Source organism: Elephas maximus, chromosome 24 (genome assembly GCF_024166365.1).
Source record: "Elephas maximus indicus isolate mEleMax1 chromosome 24, mEleMax1 primary haplotype, whole genome shotgun sequence".
Taxonomy (NCBI): Eukaryota; Metazoa; Chordata; class Mammalia; order Proboscidea; family Elephantidae; genus Elephas; species Elephas maximus.
In genome coordinates this window covers 26751433-26777286 of record NC_064842.1, presented here as the reverse complement: position 1 = coordinate 26777286, position 25854 = coordinate 26751433, and the positions used below count along the sequence as shown (strand labels likewise).

Below are 25854 nucleotides of genomic sequence, written 5' to 3'. Positions count from 1 at the left end.
CCCCCTCCAGTCAAGAGTTGCCAACACACTATCCCGTGTCCACCTGATTTAATTAGCTCACTCTTCATCAGTATCTCTCTCCCCCCCACTGACCAGTCCTTTTCATGCCTGATGATTTGTCTTCAGGGATGGTTCCTGTCCTGTGCCATCAGAAGTTCTGGGGAGCATTGTCTCTGGGATTCCTCTAGTCACAATCATACCATTAGGTGTGGTCTTTTAATGAGAATTTGGGGTCTGTATCCCATTGGTCTCCTGCTCCCTCAGGAGTTGTCTGTTGTGCTCCCTGACAGGACAGACATCGATTGTGGCCGGGCACCAACTAGTTCTTCTGGTCTCAGGATAATGTAGGTCTCTGGTTCATGTGGCCCTTTCTGTCTCTTGGGTTCTTAGTTGTCGTGTGACCTTGGTGTTCTTCCTTTGCCTTTGCTCCAGGTGGGTTGAGACCAATTAATGTATTTTAGATGGCTGCTTGTTGGCATTTAGGACCCCAGGCGCCACAATTCAAAGTGGGATGCAGAGTGTTTTCATAATAGAATTGTTTTGCCCATTGACTTAGAAGTCCCCTCATAATCTATTTTTTTAATGTAGCATAATTACCAGCTGAATATTCTTCCTTGTACCAAAGGAGGATATTAACACAACAACGTGTGTCTGTATCCACCTAGTAAGTAACGATAATTCAACAACTATATACTGAAAGACTGCTATGTGCTGGGTACTGTTTTAAGTATAATGGGTCAGAAACAGATCCTGACCTCAGGGTACTTATAGTGTAATTGTAGGGCATATAATAATGGCAGAAAGGTGAAAGAGAAGCAGCTGTAAAGAAGGCTTTGTGCCAGTCTTGGCAGTTCAATACCCAAAAAACCAAACCCAGTGCCGTCGAGTCGATTCCGACTCGTGGCGACCCTATAGTACAGAGTAGAACTGCCCCATAGAGTTTCCAAGGAGCGCCTGGCAGATTCAAACTGCCGACCTTTTGGTTAGCAGCCATAGCACTTAACCACTACACCACCAGGGTTTCCAGCAGTTCAATAGAAGGAGGCAAACTGAGGTGTGTGGGGGAGTGGTGGTACTGTTGCTCTTATATGTGGGTGTTGAAAATGTAGTGTTTTCAGCTTTATATTTCTTCCAAAAGATTAAAACCTATACCCATTTCAGTACCAACTCTCTCCAGCTCAGAGTGTGGAAGTAGTCTCTGGTAAGTCCATTAGAATCCAGACCATATTAATATTAATTTTATATGATTATGTAGCTGAGATTTTTCCATATCCTAGCCTCTATTTTATTTGGAGGCTTCCTAAATAATAGAAATGGGCATGGCAGTGGAGAAATAAATTTAAAAAATGCTTTAAAATTGCCCTATAGAATGATGAAGAGATAGTATCTAATGTATATACTAATTTGTGAAAAAAGTATTGTGTTAATAAAACCAAAGCCATTGCTGTGGAGCCCGTTCGAACTCAGGGCGACTCCGTGTATGTCAGAGTAGAACTGCGACTTCATTGGGTTTTCAATGGCTGATTTTTCAGAAGTGGCTCACCAGGCTTTTCTTCCGAGGCGCCTCTGGGTCGACTAGAACTGCCAACCTTTTAGTTATCAGGCAATGTTTAACTGTTTGTGTCACCCAGGGACTCCTATTACATTAATGTCACATTCACAAGTTGAAGGAAACAAGGACTACAGGAAGAGAAATCCATCCAGTGTTTTCATGGGTAACCAGTATTGTGATGTAGCTTGTAGAAAAGCCTCTACTATTAGCAACACAAACAGTGATAGGTCTTTCTCATCTTGGAGAGGTAGCTGTCATTTCTGTTTTTTTTTTTTTTTTTGTGTGTGTGTGTGTATGTGTGTGTGAAAAGGTCAGAATGTAAAGATTGTGTGTCTTTTCTACCCAATAAGTAAAAGCTGAAGTGACAGGGTTCCAGGCTTCTTGGCTGGTACTATGTTTTATAGAACAAAAGTTATGTGAGGCATAAAAGAGTTTGATGGGGAATTTTAAACCCTGACTTATATAAAAAGGCTACTTACAGTCTTCTTTTGGTTTGCTTTGTAGCTACCAGCTGACCAGTGGATACAAGCCTGCTCCAATGGACCTGAGTTTTATAAAACTCACCCCATCTCAGGAAGCGATGGTGGACAAGTTGGCTGAAAATGCCCATAATGTGTGGGCTCGAGATCGAATCAGGCAGGGCTGGACTTATGGAATCCAACAGGTACAGGAGGCGCTTGGTTCCACAGCATTTAGCCTGATGCTTACTTAAGGGGAGAGATTAGCAAACTTTGTAACAGGAGAGATTAAGTAATGACTCCTTTAAAACTCATCGTATAGAGGCTAACTGGCATCTTAATGGACTTGGACATACACAGTAAATCACTTTTTTAGTGCTTCACTCAGGAAATGAGATGACTTTGCTCTAGGTGTTACAAAAGAGACATACTAGGGATCCAGTAGGCATTACTAGAATTGTGATTTATAATGTCCTTTTCTCATTTTCTCTCTCTGAGGTTATATGTTAGGGCAAACACAGGAATAAGAGAAGATGGAGAAAAAATAATAAACCAGGTCCATAATTCCTTATTCAAAATCCTTGGGGCCAGATGAATTTAAGAAATCCAATTTTATTTTCTTGGTTATTAAAATGGTGCTATGGTGATATCTCACATATTATATAGTACCCTCAGTAGGGCAACAGACTGTAAATTAGTATTTGTTTAGCAAACAGAGGGATGGTCATACCAAGGTAAATAAGTAAAGACAATAAACAGTCTTGCTTCAGTTCAGATCAGGTTTTTGCCACCAATTGTGTTTTCATTAAAGTTTGGAAAAAATTGGGGTTTACAGAATTTTCTGGATTTCAGAATTGGAGATAGGTGACCATGGATCTCTGTCAGTGGAGATACTTGGGACAGTAGCTAACCATCACTGAGTGTTCATCTGCTCAGCAGCAGAGCATAAGGGTTAAGAGCAAGCCTTGGCCTGGCCTCTGAGTGACGGTGTGACTGAACAAACTACTGAAATTCTCTGTGCCACTGTTTTTCGAATCAGTAAATTAACTATATAACTAATGTACATAAAAGGCTTACAACAGTGCCTGGCACTGGACAAATACTGTATTTGTTGTTGTTAGGTGCCATTAACTTGATTCTGACTCATAGCAAGGTCATGTGACAGAGTAGAACTACCCCATGGGGTTCCCTAAGCTGTAATCTTTATGGAAGCAGATCTTCGGGTCTTTCTCCCATAGAGCTGCTGGGTAGGTTTGAACCACCAACCTTTCTGTGAGTAGCTGAGCAATTAACCGTTACACCACCGTAGCTCCTTATAAATACTATATAACGATTAACTATACTATTAGTTGCTGGTCACTATGCCTTGAGTTTTACATGTGTTTTCTTTTTTAAGCCTCACAATATCTCCATGAAGAATGAATGATTCTTATTCCCAGTTCTCATATGGTCTACACGGAGTCTTAGAATAATTTACCTACAGATACACAGCTAGAGAATTTCCTAGCCAGGATTGGGACTGAACCTCCTGTCTTAGTTATCTAGTGTTCCTGTAACAGAAATACCACAAGTGGGTGGCTTTAACAAACAAATTTATTTTCTCACAGTTTAAGAGGCTAGAAATTCAAATTCAGGGTGTCAGCTCTAGAGGAAGGCTTTCTCTCTCTGTCGGCTCTGGAGGAAGGTCTTTGTCTGTTTGGGCTTCTGCTCCTGGGTAATCTTCATGTGGCTTGGTATCCCTCTTCCCACATCTCTGCTGTAGAACTCCAAGAGGCAGACAGCCTTCTTTCCTTTCATTCTTTCTCTGTCTCCTTTAGTCTAAGCTGATGAGTTTTCTGCTGTGGTATTTGAGTGGGTTGGAATCTACTCGATGGCAATGGATTTAGTTTTTTTTTTTTTTGTATCAGTCACTGGCTTAATCTCTTTAACAAAAGATTGCATAGCCAAGTCCTTGGTGAAAATTCTAGGACACCAGTCCCTGGTTCGTACAACAGAATTTTCCATATCTTTAAGTTCTGTTTTCATTTTGCACAGTTCATTTTTAAGTCCACCTCTTTCCTCTCTCATTTTACCATAGGCAGCAAGGAGAAACCATGTGGCCTCTTTAAGATCTTACTCAGAAATGTCCTCAGCCAGATATCCAGGTTCATCACTTACAAGTTCTACCTTCTACCCACCATCTCAACATAATTCAGTTCCTTGCCACTGCCCAGAAAGCCTAGCCGTTTCTCCATTGTCCAATCGCACATTCACCATTTTCTTCTGAAGCTTCACCAGAAGAACATTTAGCTTCCACATGTCTAGCAACATTCTGTTGCTGCTGCCATACGTATTCTCTGAAACGAAAGGGACTTTCTCTAGAGCCCTTACTAGAATTGCCTTTGACCTCTATAATTCTAAGAACAGTTTCTTCAAGGCAATCTAGGCTTTTACAATCAATTCTATTAATACTATTGATTCTGACTCATAGCAACCCTATAAGACATAGTAGAGCTGCCCCATGGGGTTTCCAAGGAGTGACTGGTGAATTGGAACCGCCAACCTTTTGGTTAGCAGCCAAACGCTTAACCACTGTGCCACCAGGGCCCCACTTTTAGTATTAAACCAGAAACCAAACCCAGTGCCGTCAAATCGATTCCGACTCATAGCGACGCTATAGGACAGAATAGAACTGCCCCATACAGTTTCCAAGGAGCACCTGGCAGATTCGAACTACCGACCCTTTGGTTTGCAGCCGTGGCACTTAACCACTATGCCACCAGGGTTTCCCTTTTACTATTTAGGCACCTTAAAAACTCTTCCAGCCTCCACCCATTACCCAATTCCAGAAGCGTGTCCACATTATAGGTATTTGTTAGAGCAGCACCCCCACTTCTCAGTATCAAATTCTGTCTTAGTTACCTAGTGTTGTTATAACAAAAATACCACAAGTGGGTGGCTTTAACAAACAAATTTATTTTCTCACAGTTTAGGAGACTAGAAGTCAGAATTCTGGGTGCCAGCTCTAGGGGAAGGCTTTATCTGTTGGCTCTGGAGGAAGGTCTTTGTCTCTTTAAGCTTCTGCTCCAGGGTGACCTTCATGTGGTTTAGTATCTCTTCCCTCATCTCTATTTGCTTGCTTGTCCTAATCTATTCTTTATGTTTTGTAAAACATTGACTCAAAACACACCCTACACTAATCCTGGCTCATTAACATAACAAAGACAACCCATTCCCAAATGGGATTATAACTACAGGCATACCAAAAAAAAATTATACGTGGAATTATACATGGAACTTGAATGTTTACTAAGTTAGTCTCCTGCTTCGTGACCATGGTTTACAGGAGATGGTTAGAGAGATCATTAAGCTGAGTTGTCATTTTTGCTTTGTCTCCTTGTGGAAAGAGCTACTTTTACATGGATGCATTTATTCATTTGATTAAACCTTTTATACTGGTAGTGTCTTGGTAACTTCTCTAGCCTGGGAAGATAAAGGGAATATGGAAGGAACAGTTTCTTACCTCAAAACATTGAAATTGTGACATATTCGGTAACTTTCTCATTCCCAAAAGCCATTGGCATTGCTTTGATGATTTGTGCAATGTTTTTTTTTCCGTAGGATGTAAAGAACAGAAGAAACCCCCGCCTTGTTCCCTATGCCCTTCTAGATGACCGAACCAAGAAATCAAATAAGGACAGCCTACGGGAGGCTGTGCGGACCCTGCTGGGATATGGCTACAACCTGGAAGCTCCTGATCAAGATCATGGTATTTTTGTTTTACTTTCTTCACCTCTGGTTGCAAAATCATGTAGTAGCACTTAACACTCAAGTAAATAAAAGGGGAAAGTACTAGAAAGAGTAGACTGAGTGTCTCGTTTTGGTCAGTGATTTAGAATAGTACTTTTTCTCCTGCCTGAGGACACCTGAAGGACTAGAACCTTCTGTCAGTACGGTGGCTCAGTATTGCAGTAATTCTTCAGTGGGAGGAAATGAGTTTACCTTCCTGAAGAGCCTGAGGTGAACCGTTAGCCTTCTAACTGATTCTGATATTGTCCACTCCCAGCCCTCCTTTAGAACAGCTGCTTTCTGTTAATAATGAGAGTAAACCTCTAGTAGGAGTTAGTGTTTCCCAAAATCTCACATTCATTATTTATACTCATATATATGTTGTCGTTATTATTAGGTGCCATTGAGTCAGTTCCAACTCATAGTGATCCTATGTACAACAGAACAAAACACTGCCCAGTCCTGCCCCATCCTTACAACTGTTGCTAAGTTTGAACCCATTGTCACAGCCATTGTGTCAATCCATCTCTTTGAGTTCTTCCTCTTTTTTGCTGACCATCTTCTGATGGTCTTGATGACCATCATCAAGCATGATGTCTTTCTCCAGGGACTGATCCCTCCTGATAACATGTCCAAAGTACCTGAGATGAAGTCTTGCCATCCTTCCTTCTAAGGAGCATTCTGGCAGTACGTCCTTCAAGGCAAATTTGTTTGTTCTTCGGGCAGTCCCTCTAATAATCAATATTTTTCACCAGCACCATAATTCAAAGCATCAATTCTTCATTCTTCCCTAGTCATTGTCCAGCTTTCACATGCATACAAAGGGACTGAAAATACCATAGCCTAGGTCAGACGTACCTTAGTCCTCACGGTGACATGTTTACTTTTTAACACTTCAAAGAGGTCTTTTGCAGCAGAATTGCCCAATGCAATGAGTCATTTGATTTCTTGACTGCTGCTTCCATGGGCATTGATTGTGAATCCAAGTAAAATGAAATCCTTGACAACTTCAATCTTTTCTCCTTTTATCATGATGTTGCTTATTGGTCCGGGTGTGAGGATTTTTGTTTTCTTTATGTTAAAGTATAATCCATACTGAAGGCTGTAGTCTCTGAACTTCATCAGTAAGTGCTTCAAGTCCTCTTCACTTTCAGCAAGCAAGGTTGTGTAATCTGCATATTGCATATTGTTAGAGTTTTACTCCAATCCTAATGCTGCCAGTCTGCTTCATATAGTCCAGCTTCTCGGATTATTTGCTTAGCATACAGATTGAACAAGCATAATGAAAAGATGCAACCCTTCTACACAATAGTCTCTTGTTCTGTTAAAAAAAACCTGCCTCTTGGTCTATGTACAGGCCCTGCATGAGCACAGTTAAGTGTTCCGGAATTCCCATTCTTTGCAATGTTATCCATAATTTGTTATGATCCACATAGTTAAATGCCTTTGCATAGTCAGTAAAACACAGGTAAACATCTTTCTGGTATTCTCTTCTTTCAGCCATGATCCACCTCACATCAGCAATGATATCTCTCATTCCACATCCTCTTCTCAATCCACCTTGAATTTCTGGCAGTTCTCTGTTGATCCACTGCTTTTTAATTTTCTTCAGTAAAATTTTACTTGCATGTGATATTAATGAACTTGTTTGGTAATTTCTGCATTCTGTTGGATCACCTGTCTTAGGAATAGGCATAAATACGGATCTCTTCCAGTGAGTTGACCGGGTAGCTGTCTTCCAAATTTTGTTGGCATAGATGGGTGACCACTGTAGTGCTGCATCTGTTTGTTGAAACATCTTAACTGGTGTTCTGTCAATTCCTGGAGCCTTGTTTTTCAACAGTGCCTTCAGTGCACATTGGACTTCTTCCTTCAATACCATTGGTTCTGGATCCTATGCTACCTGCTGAAGTGGTTGAATATTGACCGATTCTTTTTGGTATAGTGACTCTGTATTCCTTCCATCTTCTTTCAATGCTGCCTGCGTCATTCCATATTTTGCCCATAGAATCCTTCAGTATTGCAATGCAAGGCTTGAAATCTTCGTTTCTTTTGGCTTGAGAAATGCTAAGCATGTTCTTCCCTTTTAGTTTTCTAACTCCAGGTCTTTGTACATGTTATTTTAATACTTTGTCTTCTCGCGTTGTCCTTTGAAATCGTCCGTTCATCTCTTTTACTTCATCATTTCTTCTGTTCACTTTAGCTTCTCTAAGTTCAAGAGCAAGGTTCTGAGTCTCTTCCCACATCCATTTTGGTCTTTTATTTTTCCTGTCTCTTAATGACCTTTTGCTTTCTTCATGATTGATGTTCTTGATGTAATCCCACAGCTCATCTGGTTTCTGTCATTAACGTTCACTGCATCAAATCTGTTTTTGAGATGGTCTCTAAATTTAGGTGGGATATACTGAAGGTCACACTTTGGCTCTTGTGGACTTTTTTTTATTTTCTTCATCTTTAACTTGAACTTGAATGTGAGCAATTGATGCTCTGTTCTGCAGTTGGCCCCAGGTCTTGTCCTGATTGATGATATTGAGCTTTTCCATCATCTCTTTCCACAGATGTAGTCAGTTTGATTCCTGTGTATTCTATCTGGCAAGGCCCACATGTATAGTTGCAGTTTACGTTGTTGAAAAAAGATACTTCCAATGAATTTGGAAGTATCTTTTTTCAACAACGTTTTGCAAAATTCTATCCTGCATTTCTGGTGTCATTTCTATCACCAAGGCCAACTACTGATCCTTTTTCTTCATTTCCAACTTTCACATGCCAATCAACGGTAATTATGGATACATCTTGATTGTGTGTTTCATCAATTTCAGACTGCAGAAGTTGGTAAAAATCTTCAGTTTCTTCATCTTTCGCCTTAGTGGTTAGTGCGTAAATTTGAATAATAATAGTATTAACTGGTCTTCCTTGTAGGCGTATAGATATTATCCTATTACTGACAGCATTGTACTTCAGGTTAGATCTTGAAATATTCATTTTGACAAGGAATGTGATGCCATTCTTCTTTAATTTGTCATTCCTGGAATAGTAGACCCTATGTTTGTCTGACTCAAAATGGCCAGTACCAGTCCATTTCAGCCACCAATGCCTAGGATATCAATCTTCAAGTTTTCCGTTTCATTTTTGGCAACTTCCAATTCTCCTAGACTGATACTTTGACATTCCATGATCTGATTACTAATGGATGCTTCTAGCTGTTTCTTCTCATTTCGAGTTGTGCCGCATCAGCAAGTGAAGATCCCTAAAGCTTTACTCCACCCATGTCTTTAAGGTTGACTCTACTTTGAGCAAGCAGCCCTTCCCCAGTTGTATTTTGAATGCCTTCTAACTTGAGGGACTCCTCTTCCAGCACTATGTCAGGCAGTGTTCTGCTGTTGTTTATAAGATTTTCACTGGCCAATTTTTTTTCAGAATTAGATCATCACGTCCTTCTTCCTAGCCTGTCTTAGTCTGAAAGCTCCACTGAAACCCCTCCACCATGGGTGACCCTGCTGGTATTTGAAATACTGGTTGGCATAGCTTCCAGTATCAGAGGAACACATACAACACATACAACAACTGACAGATGAGTACTCACACATATAGGCAATTAATTAATTGATGCACTGTTTTGCTTTAAGAAAAATACTTTAGAATAGCCATTCAATAAATATGTGCTGGATAATGGACTTTAAGCTGTTCTGTAAAGAACACATTCTCTTTAAATAACACCTTTAAGAATATGGTTTAAAGTGATTAATTCCTTAATTCTTTGCTTATACAGCTTTAATTAATCTTATCATCCATGATTTAAAATTGGCAAAAGTGGAATGAGGAATGTATTTTTCATTATTAGGCCTGTTGTTTGTTTGTTTAAGTTTTTTAAGTTAACCCCAAATATTCTCTAGTGCCTAATGTTATCAGTGTAGTACCTGTGCATAGAAATGAATGACTCCAGACCTTAAAATAATAATAATGACTAGTATCTGTAGGGTTTGGTGGGATTTTCTCAGTTTGACTTTGAACATGTTGAGTTTGAGATGCTTGTGACACAACTAGATAGAGAGGCCAGAGCTCATTTATGTATATAGGTATAAAGCTGAGGCTGTGGCTAGAGAGAAACCAAGAGTTAAATATTTTAATTTTTTAAGGGGAGATATTTGAGTATATTTATATGCCCAGGGCAAAAACCAAAAAGAAAGGAAGAAGATGAAAATATGAGGAGTGCGAGAAGGAGCTTGATGAAGTGTGGGAGAAGATGAAATTAGGTACATGGGTGAGGGGACTGGCCTCATATAAAAGGGAGAACATATGTTTACCAAAGGTTAGTGGGAAAGAGTTAAGGACTGGAGAGAATGCAGCAACCTATGTTTATGGAGAATCAGGAGGAAGCAGAGGGAATTCCTGTTGTACAGTTACTGTTTCCTGGTTTAAATAGAAAATGAGTTAATTCGCTAAGGGGAGGAGTTGAAGAAGACTACACTGGGTTAAGAATCTTGAAAAGGACATTAAAGATTTGCTGGATATAGAGTTCTTGGTTAATAGTGTTTCTTCTTTCAGCTTTGAATATTTTATCCCACTGCCTTTTGGCCTCCATGGTTTCAGATAAGAAATCAGCTGCTAATCTCCTCTTTGTGATGAGTAGCTTCCTTCTTGCTACTTTCAAAATTTTCCCTTTGGCTTTCAACAGTTTGATGGTGATTGTTCAGTTTAGGTGTAGCTGTCTTTAAAGTTACTCTATTTGGAGTTTATTGAGCTTCTTGGATGTGTGGATTGATTGGTGTTTCTCATTAAATGTAGGAAGTCTTTGGCCATGATTTCTTCAAATATTCTTTATGCACCTTTATCGCTCTCCTCTCTTTCTGGGACTGCCATTACGCCTATGTGTTGGTATGCTTAATGGCATTTCACAAGTCTCTAAGACTCTATTCATTTTTCTTAATTCTTTTTTCTTTCTGTTCCTCAGACTTCATAATCTCAATCGACCTATCATCAAGTTTGTTTATTCTTTCTTCTATCAGCCCAGACTTGCTGTTGAACCTCTCTAGTGAATTTGTCATTTCAGCTATTGTACTTTTCAACTCTAAAATTTCTATTTAATAATGTCTATCTTTTTATTAATATTCTGTATTTGCTGTGACATTGTTCTCAAACATCCTTTAATTCTCTAGACATGACTTTCTTTAGTTCTTTAACATATTCAAAATAGTTTATTTAAAGTCTTTGTTTAGTAAGTTCAACACCTGAGCTTCCTCAGGGACAGTTTCTATGGATTGCTTTTTTTTTTTTTTTTTCCTGTGTATGGTCTTTTGTCTTTTGCATGTCTCACAATTTTTTTGTTGAAAACTGGACAATTTAAATAATCCAATGTGGAAACTCTCTCCACACATCCAAGGTTTTTTTTTAATTGATATTTATTGTAGTTAATATTCTTTTAATGACTTTTCTTAATTAATCATGTAAAATCTGTGTTCTTTCTTGTGTGTGGCCACTAAAGCCTCTGTTTCATTAGCCTAATGTTTAGTTTGTGATTGGACACAGGTTTCCTTAATACTTGGAACCAATAGATCTCTTGGTCTCTGCAGAGGGTAGTGTGTGTGTGTGTGTGTGTTGGGACATACCTTTAATACTCAGCCAGGCAGTTTAAAACTTTGTCTTACTCTTCACTCACTTCTTGCACAGAGCCTTAAAGTCAATCAGAGTTGAGTACATAGAACCTTCTCAGATCTTTCTTGGGCATATGCACAGCCCATGTGTGTAGCCTTCTAGTTTTCCAGGATTATATTAGAACTTTTCAAAGCCTTCTGTAGACATCTCCAGCTTTTCCTTTTAAACTTTTTGTCAGCTTATCATTTGTCCCAACCGTTTTTGTCACCCTAAGCAGCTATGATGTTCAGTAGTTGCCTCTGACTGTTTTCAACACATTCCTCTGGGGAGAAGGATTTTTCCCACCGGGCAAACGCTGAGTCAGATCAAATGAAGACAGGCCTTGTGAGTAGGGTTTTCCAGGAAACTGCCAGAAAGATCAAATAATGGCAGTTATCTGGGAACTGGGCTTCAGAGGAACTTCAACTCCATTCTGCCCCCACTAGAGGCTTCAATGGTGCTGGTTTACACTGTAATTGAGGAGCTAGTGGCTTCAAAGGCTACCATGGAGTTGAGAACAGGGAATGAGACTCAAAACCAAAAACCCGTTGCTGTCGAGTCGATTCCAACTCATAGACAATGAGACTCAGTCAAATTAAAATGCCACAAAGCTCACTGTTCCTACCTGCAGTTGTTTTTTTTTAATAAACACTCCCCAGATTGTTGCAGGTCTTCAATTAATTTCCAGAGTTCTGAAAAAGTTGATTTTGGCAATGCCAAAATGTTACTTTTATGGAGAAGAGGATCTTTGGGAGTTCTTACTCTACCATTCCTGCTGATGTAAAAATTAGAAATATCTGCTTTGAGGGATGGAACAGAAAGCAGATTGCAAACATATAAAAATATTCCAGAAAGGCATTAACAGTCCAATCGAGGTTGGAGACCATGAGCTAATAGTGGTGCAATTGTGTATATGTGTGTTTATCATCAGTTCTCAGCAGAGCAGGTATAAATGTTGAGAATAAAGACAGTGAAATTAGGTAAGGATTGGGGTTCATACACCAAGTGAGGAAGAAGGATGATAGGGCAGGGAACTGTGGGAAGCTGAATAGGTAGCAAAGGGAAGCCAAAAAGAAGTTTAATAATTTGAAGAGTCAATGTGTTTGTACAGGCAGCCCCCAGGTTATAAATGAGATCCATTCCTAAGTCTGTCTTTAAGTCAAATTTGTAGGTGAGTCAGAACAGGTACATACGGCTCTTATTTGGTGTCAAGTAAATGAATGATTGTCTTAGAATGTAGTATGTATTTTACCTTTCTATGCATATAAAATATTTCCAAACCACACAATATTTTCATGAGCATCACAAAGTAGTACATGCATTTGTTACTATGAACCATTGTATTTAATTCAAATTTTTAATAAATAGGTTTTATGGAAGTCCATTCTTAAGTACAAGTTGTGCATAGGTCAGATGTTCGTAATGCAGGGACTCCCTGTAGAGGGAAATGAGAGAACTGCGAGGAAAATTGGTGATTAGAGAATTGCATTGTCTCTGCATTTTAAGAATTTAGAATTAGAACCATTGACAGTTGATTAACCAGGTTCAAATCTTAGTAAATTTATGTGAGCAATGGACAGTGATGCTAACGTTATAAATTCCATAATAGAGACTGAGATCATGTGTTCTCTTAGCTACAGTGTCCTAGAATTCAAGAGTATGTCTACCTCATGGTAAGGATTCATTTTGTCTTTATGGAAAATACGTAAGAAAGATGAGTTTTCTAACTGGAGGAATCAATGAAGGGAGAAAATGGCATTTGAGTTAGATGTGGAAGGAATCAAAATATAAACAAGTAAAGATTGCTGTTAGAAAAAACATTCATATTTGAGATGATAAAGGTAGAAAAAGTTAAAAATAATGTTACCATGGAGTCAATTTTGACCCATGGCAAACCCATGTAATTCAGAATAGAACTGTGCTCCATAGGGTTTTCAATGGCTGTGATTTTTTGGAAGTAAATCTCCAGGCCTTTCTTCTGAGGCACCTCTGGGTAAATTTAAACCTCCAACCTTTTGGCTAATAGCCAAGTGCTTAACTGTTTGTGTCACCCAAGGACTGTAGGAAGAGTTGAGAAATTGTCATAGTCTAGTTAGATTGAAATGTGGGATATAGAAGGGGGAAAGGACAGTAATGGATGAAAGTAGAAAGATTAGGAAAATATATGGAATACTTTGAAAACTTGGCTAGAAATGTGGATATATTTATGCAAAAAATACTAGTGCCTGAAAGTTTTACAGCAAGAGGTTGACATATGATTATAGTTTACATTAACAATATAAATAGGGAGACAGTGTGGAGGATTAGACTGGAGAGGGAGAGTGCTTAGAGCTGGAGAGGCTGGTTGGGAGGCTTTGAAGAAATTGTGATTTTCTGAACAAGGATGGAAAAAATGGATTAATAAAAGATAGATGCAACAGATTTTACGGTATAAAGCAAAATAAGTCTGGTGATCACTAAGCTAAGATTAAAATCATTGGCAATACTGCTCTTGCTAACATTGAGAAAAGGACATAAAAAGTTTAATAAAATTGCATCTAGCCCTATGTAGTTAATTAGGGGTAATTAATCAGAGTTATAATTTATTTCCACTTTGTCACCAGATTGCTCACATATTCCAGATTAAATATGATGCTAATCCTTGAATTATATATCTTTGGAGTATTATTTTAAGTAATATTTTAAAACATTTGAAAATGTAATCTATTCTTATTCATTACAAAGTTTTATCAAGTGTGTTACTTAACTAAAAATAATACCAGAAGTTGAAGGGATGGCTGTTAACATCAATTATTTCTTTAAGTATTATACAAATACACTGAAAGTATTCAAGAAAAGTAAATTTCTCAAAAGACTCTCAATACAGAATCAGATCTCGAGTGCCCTCTACTGTTCAACGTCTTTTCAATGTACAGTTTGGAGTGCCACACGTGTAATTACTTCAGGCCCTATTTGACCAGTCCTTGGTTGTGTGCTTTCTCTGTGGCGGGATCTGTGGGCTACTGGGAACACAGTTCATGCCCCTCCTGTTGAGGTGGTTTGTTAAAGGAATAATTACTATTTTGAGCACCAGCAGCCTGGATGATGAGTATTGAGAATATATCTGCTTTTATTTTTAATGTGGATTATATTAATAATAACAATATAACAATTGTTTTATAACACCTTTACATGAGTAGGAATTGTCTACCAAACATATACGGATATAAGGTGTTTAAAAGACGAGCAAAGCATAAGAATTGCATGTCAGGGAGAGAATTCTATGCCATTAGACAGGGGTGCTGCTCATTATTTGCTTGGGCCCTTGCATTCTCCTTCTGAAGAGTCTTTTTTTCCCATATTAGGCAGGTGTTCATGGAGCACCTACTTTGTGTTCAGGTGCTTGATGCAACAGAGTATGCAAAAGACATTTGTTACGGATTGCCTAGATCCTTGTTTTTTTTGAGGCCTCTGTAGACCTCGGGTTGCTATGAATCGGAATCAACTCGATGGCAACAGGTTTGGTTTGGGATTTTTTTTTTTATAGACATAGATTTTCATTTTGTGCTAGTGTTTCCCCAAGAAACAGAATAGAGACCTATTGCTTCTTTAAATCATGGTTGTGATTTTCCCTAAATTAATCCAAGAAACCCTGGTGGCCCCAAAGGTCGGCAGTTCGAATCCACCAGGTGCTCCTTGGAAACCTTATGGGGCAGTTCTACTCTGTCCTATAGTGTTTCTATGAGTTGGAATGGACTCAATGGCCACGGGTTTGATTTTTTTTGGTTTAATTTAAGAAATACAGAATACATACTATGAGCTACATAGACATTTGGAGGAAGAGCCATGGAGGTTTAAAAAAAATATGTAAAAATTACTGTGAAGTCCTTTGCATGATGGTATCTATAAATAGCATGTTCATTTCAAGCTCAGTTTGATTATCATCAGTGAGTATAAGAATGGTGCAGCAGCTTAGCATCAGGAAAAAGAAAACGAGAACTAAGACATTCTGCATTGTTACTACTTATCACTCTGTATAATCCTCCCGATTTTTATTATCCTTATCAATGGAGCGAGCCCTGTTGGCACAGTGCTTAAGAACTTGGCTGCTAACCAAAAGGTTGGCAGTTCGAATCCATCAGCTGCTCCCTGTAAACCCTGTGAGGCAGTTCTTCTCTGTCCTGTAGGGTCGTCATGAGTGGGAATTGACATGAGGGCAATGGGATTGTTTTTTTTTTTTGTCAATGGAGAGAATTGGAGGTATATCTTAATACTAGGGGAAATCTATAATGGGCTTTTGAAGACATTATCTGTTATATTTTTTAGACCAAATATGCCTTTCAAAATATTTGACTTCTAATATCAAAATTCGTTTGCTTTCCTTGAGCACACTATGCATCATTGTGGAGGCCATTGGCATGGAAACTTAACAGGACCTTTTCCAGTTGTTTCGTTTTCTAAAAGCCTGAATGTTTCATACTTTTAGAAAACTTGAGAGTTGAATCTACTAATGTGTTCTAAAATAGAATGTAAGATCTTATTTGCAAATATTGGTGTAAAGAAAAAATAAGAATAACCACACAAGTACTTTTTTCTCTCCTGGAAGATATCTTCAAATGTCTGTGTAGTTCATAGCTCATGTCCTATGTCTCTTAGATCAGTTAGGCAGATTACAGTCGCAATTTAAGGAAGCAATGGATCAGCGTGCTGTTTTTTACTAATAAATACTAACTCTGAATGAGAATTTGACTTTTCTTACCTTTTTTTAGTATTATAGCAGTTAGAACTATTGTCTTAATAGTAAATGCTTTTAAGTATTATAACATATGACAGTATCTTTTTTTTTTTCTCAAAAAGTAGTTTACTATCCTATCTTTTAAAAACTTCATTCAGCTGTTAAGCAATAGAAATGAACATTTTTTGCCCTTAACTGTAGAGGTGTTTATCTCTGTAATTCAGACACCTTCCCATCCCCAATTTGAATGTTTCGGAAGCAAACTTTTTCTCTTCAGAGCATTTGGATGTATTCAATATAGTATTAGAGTGTCTAAGTTTTTAAGCTGTGTTAATGCATTTATTTTTCACTAAAGTGTTTGAATGTATTGTATATTGTGTGTGTGTGCATTTGTGTGTAAGGTGGTATTTTTAATACAAGTCTGTCGCTGCTGGCAACGTGAGAGGCTGGAGCCAACCAGGTGGTCAGGTGTGTGTGTTTGTGTATGTGGGGAAAAGATGAAGAAGCTAAGTGTTGCTTATTCAGAAACTTAACCCACCTTTTGAAAGGTTAACCAGCAGATACAGTTCAGCTGTGCACTCTGTCATTGCCGCCATGTCTTCATAAAGCAGTTATTGAGTATATCATTAACTGAGCTCCTATTATGTGCTCCAACCCCACCACCTAGAAACTCTTAATTCATTTTTCTTTACTTCAGTCTAAAATTGTTAGATACAACCAAGCTGTGTGTTTATGGGCGACCGCTAGGGCTTATCTAGATTATGGTTATAGTTCTGTTTTGGTTTTATCAAATAAATGGTAAAATTGTTATTAAAATTTTATTATGTATAAGAATTCCCCAACTTTTGAAAGAGGAAAAGTTGAAAACTAATCTACTTACTATATGAATACGTCTAGTAAGGTACTGAGGCAGCACGGCAGAGTGGAGAGAACACAGCTTTTAACATTTATAATAGTAATACCTCCTCAGTTCTGCTATTTATTGGTTGTGTGACCTTGGTCAAGGCACTTAAGTTTCTTCATTACTATCTTACCCAAATGGTAGCTGCGACCACTCTGTGCTTTGAAATACAATTGCAGTGAACCCTGGTCCCCACCGCTTGTGAATTGCCTAGGACTCACATTCTGGTGGGCATCCTGGCTCGAGATTCTGACTCCAAGTGCCTCCCTCTGAGTTTTTTCACATGTGGAACTCTCAATCTCGCTTGCATTTCATTTTCTACAGATAGTTCCTTCACTTTGTGTCACACTCACCCTGATGTTGGATTCCAACCCTTTTGTTTTATTTCTTAAATGAATCATTTGTATGTGAAGCAGATTACAATGCAATGTGAGACAGCATAAAAGTTTTACATCACATTGGTGAAGAAAAACAAAACAATTCAAAATTCAACAGTACCATATTTTTTTAAGCAAATAACGAGTGCTATACATATTTTGCCCGCTGCACAACCCCTGCCCCCCACGTGTTATTCTTGTAAGTGCACTATGAAGCACATTGTGTCTGTGGGCACGTTATTTATGTGGTGTGTTATTTGCAAAAGAATACAGGTAGGCCTCCCTATTCTTTAGAGTCCCGTAGGCACCCTGTTGGGAAGAAATTGTCATTGATACTGCTCTCTGCTGTTTACAGTTTTCCCCTTATTGCTGTCTCTTTATCCTCTTGACTTTATTGCTGCTTCTTCCTTCTTAATAAATTAATTAATTAATTCTTAATAAATTAATTAATAAATGTCTATTAATTTCTTATACACATCAGTTTAGACATTTTTTTGGTGTATTCGTTCCATCCATGCCCACAAGGTCATCTCATCTTCCACTAGCAAGCCACCAAGTGGTTTATAAATACTCTTCTAAACAAAGACAGTTACCCCCTGAAAAGGAGCTAATATAGGTAACATCAACTACGCACTGTGTTATTGAGGCTTAATCACCAGTCTCTCCAGCTGAAGCCTTCACACTCTGTACTTTACCAACCTAGTTATTTCTGACCATGGCTGACCAAATACATGCAAACACTTTGTAAAATGTGAAACAAGATAAGAATAGAAGGTATCATCAGGATTCTCACCATTGTCATAAAGGTATGGAGTATGTGATATCTTCCCTTCCCTTCCCTTTCACTGTCCCATCCAATGACCACCAGAATCTCTTTAAAATCCACAGCTGCCAGAGCTGAAATGTGTAGTGGCACAGGGGAACGGTTCCGAATCTTCCGTGCTGAGAAGACCTACGCTGTGAAGGCAGGAAAGTGGTATTTTGAATTTGAGGCTGTCACTGCTGGAGACATGAGAGTTGGCTGGAGCCGACCGGGTTGTCAGCCTGATCAGGAGCTTGGTTCAGATGAACGTGCTTTTGCTTTTGATGGCTTTAAGGTGAGTGGAGTTTGCTGTGCGCTAGGCACCACATTTTTAGGCTGCAAATTTTGTAGGTTCTTGTGTCGTACGCATCCAAATATTGTAGTCTCCCACACTGCTATTGCTGGATTTGCCCTGGTATTCCTTATGGCGGTCTAATAATATCGGTACTTTCCAGAGCACACATTGGAAAAATAGTTTATGAGGAAACTTTTGTCCTTGTAGTCTCAAAACATTTTCCCAGCCCCATAAATAGAGTGAAATTCAAGAAGTAAAACATTGCTTCTTCATGGTTATCAAAAAGATGAACCACCCTTGTCCCTCAAAAGTCTTAAAAAATGTATATACTCAGAAAAAATGTATATACTTTGAAAACAGCAATTCCTTATAAGAAGCATATCCAGAAGCAATAAAATGTATAAGGATTTAATAGTCAAAAGGATGCTTAAGGCAATGTTGTTTATAATCAGAAAAATTTTTATTTTCACCATTATTAGTAATTTTTATTTGTTAAACTGCGTGTGTTTACTCATACATTATATAAACGTTAAAGGTTATTTTATATGTCTAAAATATTTAAAAATAAAAATAAAAAGTAAATACATACTATATATTTACTTTTCATTTCTTATTATATGTGTATAATATATACATATATAGTAGCATTAGGTTAATAATAGTCATTTTTTGTTGAGACAATTATTGATACTTTCTTTTTTAGTCTTATTTTTACTTTATGATTTTCTTCATTGAATATGTATTCCTATTTATATGAGAAAAAGGCTAAATTTTTAATTTTTTTAAAAAAGAAAGAAAATTAGAATAACTAGGCAGCTGTGAAGAGATTTGACATTTGGGTATTCGGTTATGGGATGACTCATGTGAGAAAGCATTTCTAGACATTAGTGTTGGATCTTATAGGAAATGAACTCACTTTGTTTAAAAGTATTGGATCTTATAGGAAATGAACTCACTTTGTTTAAAAGCATCACTTTTTTTGAATACTATTTTATTATTACAGATGGAAAACTTTAACACCTTTTGATATGTAATTTTATTAAAAAAAAAAAAAGGGTACACTTCTATTCTTGAGAAGAATCATGTCATTATTTTCCATTGATGACCGTATCCCAACACATACCACATCACAAGGTGGTCCTTAAGGGGAAAATTAAAATATTTGGCAGATAAAATAATTGATATAATTAATTTTATACCTATAAACTAAAAAAAAAAAAAAGTGGTGTATAATTATAGCCATAAAAGTCACATTTATCAAAACTTTGAAATGTATATAAATACATATGTGGGTTCCCATAATTACAAAATAGGTAGGAGATATCACCCATGTATATAAAAATATGTTGGCATATGTGTTAAATACTTAAATTTTTTTTTCAATAAATATCTTAAGAATATTTTTAGGTTTGATAATTGATCATTGAAAACGACATTCTAATTTTCACCTATTTTAAAATAATATTGCTTGAACCCCATAACACTGATACTTTACGTTTTCAATGATAAACTCACAGCTTGATTCCCAGCTCATAGTTCTTTGTATTTGTGGGAGTAGCGGTTAACCTGTTGCCTTTGAGTCAATTCTGACCCATAGTGACCCCATAGTACAGACTAGAACTGCCCCATAGGTTTTCCAAGGAGGGGCTTGTGGATTCCAACTGCCGACCTTTTGGTTAGCAGCCATAGCTCTTAACCACTGTACCACCAGGACTCCATTTGTGGGAGTAGAGAAAAACAGTCCATATCCTGGGAAGCATTCATTGTAACAAGTGAAAAAAATTCTAAAGACATACAGTTTTTCTTTTAACAGATAGTATTTGAGGTTAGTTTTTTTAGATGGCAGACTCTCAAAACCCTGAAACAGCATTTGGTTTTTTTCAAAATTCAATACCATATCATGTTAATATTAGGTATTTAAAATTCCCAGACAACTCCATATCACCTGGGACATTACAATAGACTGATAGGCTGGGGAGAGTTTATCCTGCTGCCATCTCAGTAGGAGGGCCTGATAGAGAGTCATGGTGACGAGTGGTGGTTAGATACTATTCCCCTGGCTTATTCATGACAAATAGCTCTTCTTTCCTCCTAGGCCCAGCGGTGGCACCAGGGTAATGAGCATTACGGGCGCTCGTGGCAAGCAGGCGATGTGGTGGGATGCATGGTTGACATGAATGAGCACACCATGATGTTCACACTGAATGGGGAAATCCTTCTTGATGATTCTGGCTCAGAACTGGCTTTCAAGGACATTGAGGTTGGTGATGGTAAGTAAGTGCACTGCATTTTGTGTTGTCTTCAGGCTTATGGCACAACGAAACCATTTGTTCTCAAGCTTTATAACCAGCCCTCTTTGTTTAAGGGTGAATGAGCAGATGAATTGTAGCTTTAAATCACAAGTGTGCCATATGGCTTATTTGATCAGACACCCTTCAAATTACTTCAGCAGAAATGTTACCTAGGCTACTTAGCTAGAATTTCAATGTGGCAGAAATGGCTTTTATGAGTGTGAATTAGAAAATAAATGGCAGACAAAAGGATAGTTTTCCACAAATGTTAGATTTTCATTTAGAGCTCCCCTGTGTCATCAGCTGGGTATAGCCTCTTTCTGTTCATTCATTTCACAAAAATCTATTGAGAACCTACCATGTATTAAGCTCTCTGCTAGAGGCTGAGATGGCAAAGATGAATAAAGCACTATTCTCTCTTTGAGTAGATCACAGTTTACCAGGGGAGGCCAATACTTGTATAATTTCTCTTCAGTGGGTGAGTTCTGGAATAAAGAAATGCAGAAGATACTATGGAAGCACAATGCAGGGAGCAAATAACTCTGCCTGTAGGGCTTGGAGATGACTTTATAACAGGGTTATAAAGGAAAGATGAAAGGAGTTTGTCAAGCAAAGGAGAAGGTATTTGTTCTTCAGAGCTGCACTTCTAGTACAGTGGCCACTAGCCACAGGGAGCTGTTTAAATTAGCTTAAATTAAATAAAGTTACAGATTGAGTTTCTCAGTCACACTAGCTGCATTTCAAGGACTCAGTATCAGCCTGTGGCTTAGTGGCTACCCTCTCAGGCAGCACAGATCTAGCCCATCTCTACCATCGCAGAAAGTTCTATTGAACAGCACATAAACAAGACAGTATTAAAGAAAATGTTATATCAGTATCTCTTTTTTAAGAAAGTTTTTTTTAAATTGTACTTTAGATGAAGGTTTACAGAGCAAACTAGTTTCTCGTTAAACAATTAATACACATAATGTTTTGTGACATTGGTTACCAACTGCATGACATGTTAACACTCTCCCCATCTCAACCTTGGGTTCCTCATTACCAGCTTTCCTGTCCCCTCTTACCTTCTCATCCTTGCCCCTAGGCAGGTGTGCCCATTAGTCTTGTTTTATTTTATGGGTCTGTCTAATCTTTGACTGAAGGGTGAATCTCAGGAGTGACTTCATTACTGAGCTATGAGGGTGTCCAGGGGCCATACTTTCCAAGGTTTCTCTAGTCTCTTTCAGACCAGTAAGTCTGGTCTTTTTTTTGTGTGTATGTGAGTTAGAATTTTGTTTTACAAAAAAAAAGGCTCTGTCCAGGCCTTCTGTTGTGATCCTTATCAGAGTGGTTGGTGGTGGTAGCCGGGCACCATCTAATTGTACTGGACTCAGTCTGGTGGAGGCTGTGGTAGTTGTAATCCATTAGTCCTTTGGACTAATCTTTCCCTCGTGTCTTTGTTTTTCTTCATTCTGCTGTGCTCCAGGTGGGTTGAAACCAGTGGAGTATCTTAGATGGCCACTCAGAAGCTTTTAAGACCCCAGATGCTACTACCAAAGTAGAATATAGAACATTTTCTTTATAAAATATGTTATGCCAATTGAGCTAGATGTTCCCTGAGACATGATCCCCACAGCCCTCAGCCCAGCAATTCAGTCCCTCAGGGAGTTTGGATGTGTCTATGGGGCATCCATGACCTTGCCTTGGACAAGCTGTGCTGGCTTCCCCAGTATTGTGTACTTGTCTCAACCTTCACCAAAGTTTAAATATCTCATTTAAAAATGAGCCAACCTATTTTTTTGGATTGCCTTTTGAATATATTATTTAAATAAACATAATCTTGGATTTTAAGATATAACTCAATATTTTTAATAGATTATAAACTTCTCACTGTCTCTCAAAAGGTTAGCCAGCTCATTATTAGTGTTAAGTTCTATATTGATTCATTTAACAAGCTTCTGAGCAGGTATGATCCTCAATTCTCAAACACAGATTTGCCAAAAAAAAAGGAATTTTGCATTTTTATAATGTAATTTTAGGTTGAGCACTCATACTTCTGGATGGTGACAATTGGCACTCTCACTTCCCTGTCATCTGTTTCCTTTTTTTGGTGTTATGTTTAGAAGTATCTGAGCATCAATGAGGGTAGGGTGTCTTTTTCTCAGTTCTTTTGTCTATGCTAGCCAATACTATGGATATGCCTTGAAATTTTTTTTTTTTATTTGGTTATTATTTAAAAATACTTGTGCACTATGCCTTTCTTCCTTGGAAATTAAAATCTTTTAATGCACATGCGTGTTCCATTTGTATATATGCTTAATTGATGCCATATAGATTCACGGAATGATGTTAGAATTATAAACAGTGTGCGATTGTGTCATACTATTTAAGCTTCCGTAGCAAATGTTAATTCTATGGTACCGTAGCCGAGACCAACCACCACTGATTACAACTAGAGGGAGGCTTAGAAGTGAGTCTGGACGGCAGTCATATAAAATAAACGATTTTGTTTTTATACTTTACACTTTACGTAATTTTTAAAATAAAAAAAAAGACTGACATGGTTGACATGGCAAATATTTTGTTCTATATGTATTATCCACAATAAAAACAAAATTAAAAAAAAGACTTGAACCTTCTACTGAAATTTATATCTTACAGTTGAGAGAGAGTTCTCATGAACTGTCTGAAAATATTGCAGTCTATGTAGTTGGGCATTTGTTGGAGATTTTGGGGAAGTACCCTTTTGGTCTCTCAAGAAACCAAAAACCCGTTGAAGTCAAATAGATTCTGACTCATAGTGACCCTATAGGACAGAGTAGAACTGTCGCATAGGGTTTCCAAGGAGAGGCTGGTGGATTTGAACTGCCAACCTTTTGGTTGGCAGTCAAGCTCTTAACCACTGCACCACCAGGGTCTCAAAGGTAAGTTATAAGCTAATGTAACCATGATCACTAACTGTTACATTTGTAAGAATCAGTTATAATTCTAAAATTTTGCCCTAGATAGAACTTCAAAGTTTCTTCATGCTGTGAATTTCAAATGCTTTTTGGCAGCGGTATTAAAAAAAAAAAAAAAATCCTTCATTGAAATTAAAATGAGACTAATCTGAGTATAATTGGAATGCAGAGCCCTTAAATGAACTCATTTATTTACCCGTCATCACTGAGAGTCATCTAGGGCTCAAAGGAGCAAGTGTAGGTCAACAGACTTTTTAACACAGGAATATCCCAGGTTGTTAAAGTACAAAAAGGTTTTATAAATGCCCTATTTTTAAAATGTTTTTATGCCTAGCCTGTCTTTATATCTGTATCATGCTTGATTTCACCATTTTTACCATCTTAATTATTCCTTCTTATTACTACAGACTGCAGAAAATCTGTTAACCTAATGACTTTTCAAACTTGCAGTCAGTATGACAAGAAAAGGAAATTGGAGATAGTAATGATTGCAATAGAGGAAACAAATATATCATTATTTGCAGATAATGTAATTCTTCACAAAGAAAGCCCTAAAGAATCCGCAAGACAGATTGCTAGGAATAATTCAAGAGTTTAGTACGGTGGTATTTCTGCATCAGCAGGAAACTCAGAAAAATAAATTAAAAAGAAGATGGCATTTACAGTAGCATCAGAAACTATTGGTAACTAAATGCCACTCTAACAGAAGGTATACAATACTTTTATAAGGAAAAATCATTAAGCTTTATTGAGAGATTATTAATTTAAATTAAATTAATTAGGTGACTATTAATCTTAATGATTAGATTGGATCCCTTCCTCACACCATGTACAAAATTCAACCCCAAATTGGCTGAGGTCTTAAATATCAGAAGTAAAACTTTAAAACTTGTAGTAGAAAATATAGGCAGATCTTTTAGACTATTAGGTAGAAATTTTTTTTTCTTAACATGAACCAACCAACCAACAAATAAAAATGATCCAATGACTACAAAAGCCTGATACAGCATGCTACCATCTCTATAAAAGTTATAAACAACCAAAACGATGAAAATATATTGTTAAGCATACATGTAAAGGAAATTAGGAGAATGTTGATTACCGGATTGAAGGTGATGGTTTCCTTAGCTGGAAGGAGGCAGGCAAATGAGAAGATGGAATTATATGATTCAATGTAGGTTATGTCAAGGTTCTAGGTTTTCCTTTGATCAGTGAGTTAAATTATTAAAAAGAACAAATTAAATAAGTAAAAGCAGATCATGATCAAAGTGGGTTGTGAACAAATGATTCTAATTAATCTATCATCCACTTATATGCACATGATATCCTTGAAAAAAGAAATAGATTTATGAGCATGCCTGTAGAGCTTATGGAAATGATTCAGTAGAGAAGGAGAAAGGATGATAAAGATCTGAGAGGAGATAAATGTCAAAGTGAAGTTCCTGATAAGATAAATGGAAGTGTAACCTAGAGCACAAGTGGATGAAATCAGAAAAATTTCTACCAGAGGAAAAATGGGCATAGCTATAAGTGATAGCAGCCTCTCTCTTATGAGCAGGGTGCCTTATATTCATCGAGGAGCTCTCCAAACAAAGTGAATGACTTCGTGTTCCCCCATGGTCCCCAAATACAGACTCTTTGTATTTATCTATGTCCATCAAATGTCAAGTCTGGATAACTTATATTCTACATGTCACTGTGGGCCCTCCCATTGCCTCCCTCTCTCTAATCTTGTCTTCAAGGGGAAATTTCATGTTCCAACATATCCTACTCAAGAGAATTCCTTTCAAAAGATTTTTGATTAGGAATTCTTATTGATGCCTCTTCAGACTTACTTTATTATTATCTCTTCTAGCATTTTGTAGTTTTGATAAGGAGGGGGGAGCATCTCTTCCTTCATGTCTTCCTTTGTCCCCCATCCTCTTCCTCAGGGAAGAGTCCTGCAGTGTATGGCTTAAGCTACTACAGGCCACAAGGAGAAATGGCCTTTTCCTTGGTGAGCTTTTGGGTTGAGCAAATGTCCATAAACCAAAAGATAGTAATTATTATTAATTTCAGTAGGAGGAAAATATACATGCATTCCTAACTCCCCAAATTAAACCTCATCTATGCTATGCTAAAACAAT

The 25854-nt window shown here is 37.7% G+C and overlaps 1 protein-coding gene across 6 annotated transcripts in view; it reads left to right on the top strand.

Moving 5' to 3' along the window:
• The window catches only part of RYR2 (ryanodine receptor 2), a 750192-nt gene that overhangs the window by 465106 nt on the left and 259232 nt on the right, over positions 1–25854 (top strand). For all 6 annotated transcript variants that reach the window (XM_049868553.1, XM_049868552.1, XM_049868551.1 and 3 more), the window contains 4 exons: positions 2057–2216; positions 5611–5758; positions 18290–18498; positions 20594–20768. In XM_049868553.1, coding sequence (XP_049724510.1) covers positions 2057–2216; positions 5611–5758; positions 18290–18498; positions 20594–20768 — 692 coding nt within the window. The remainder of the gene's footprint in view (positions 1–2056; positions 2217–5610; positions 5759–18289; positions 18499–20593; positions 20769–25854) is intronic.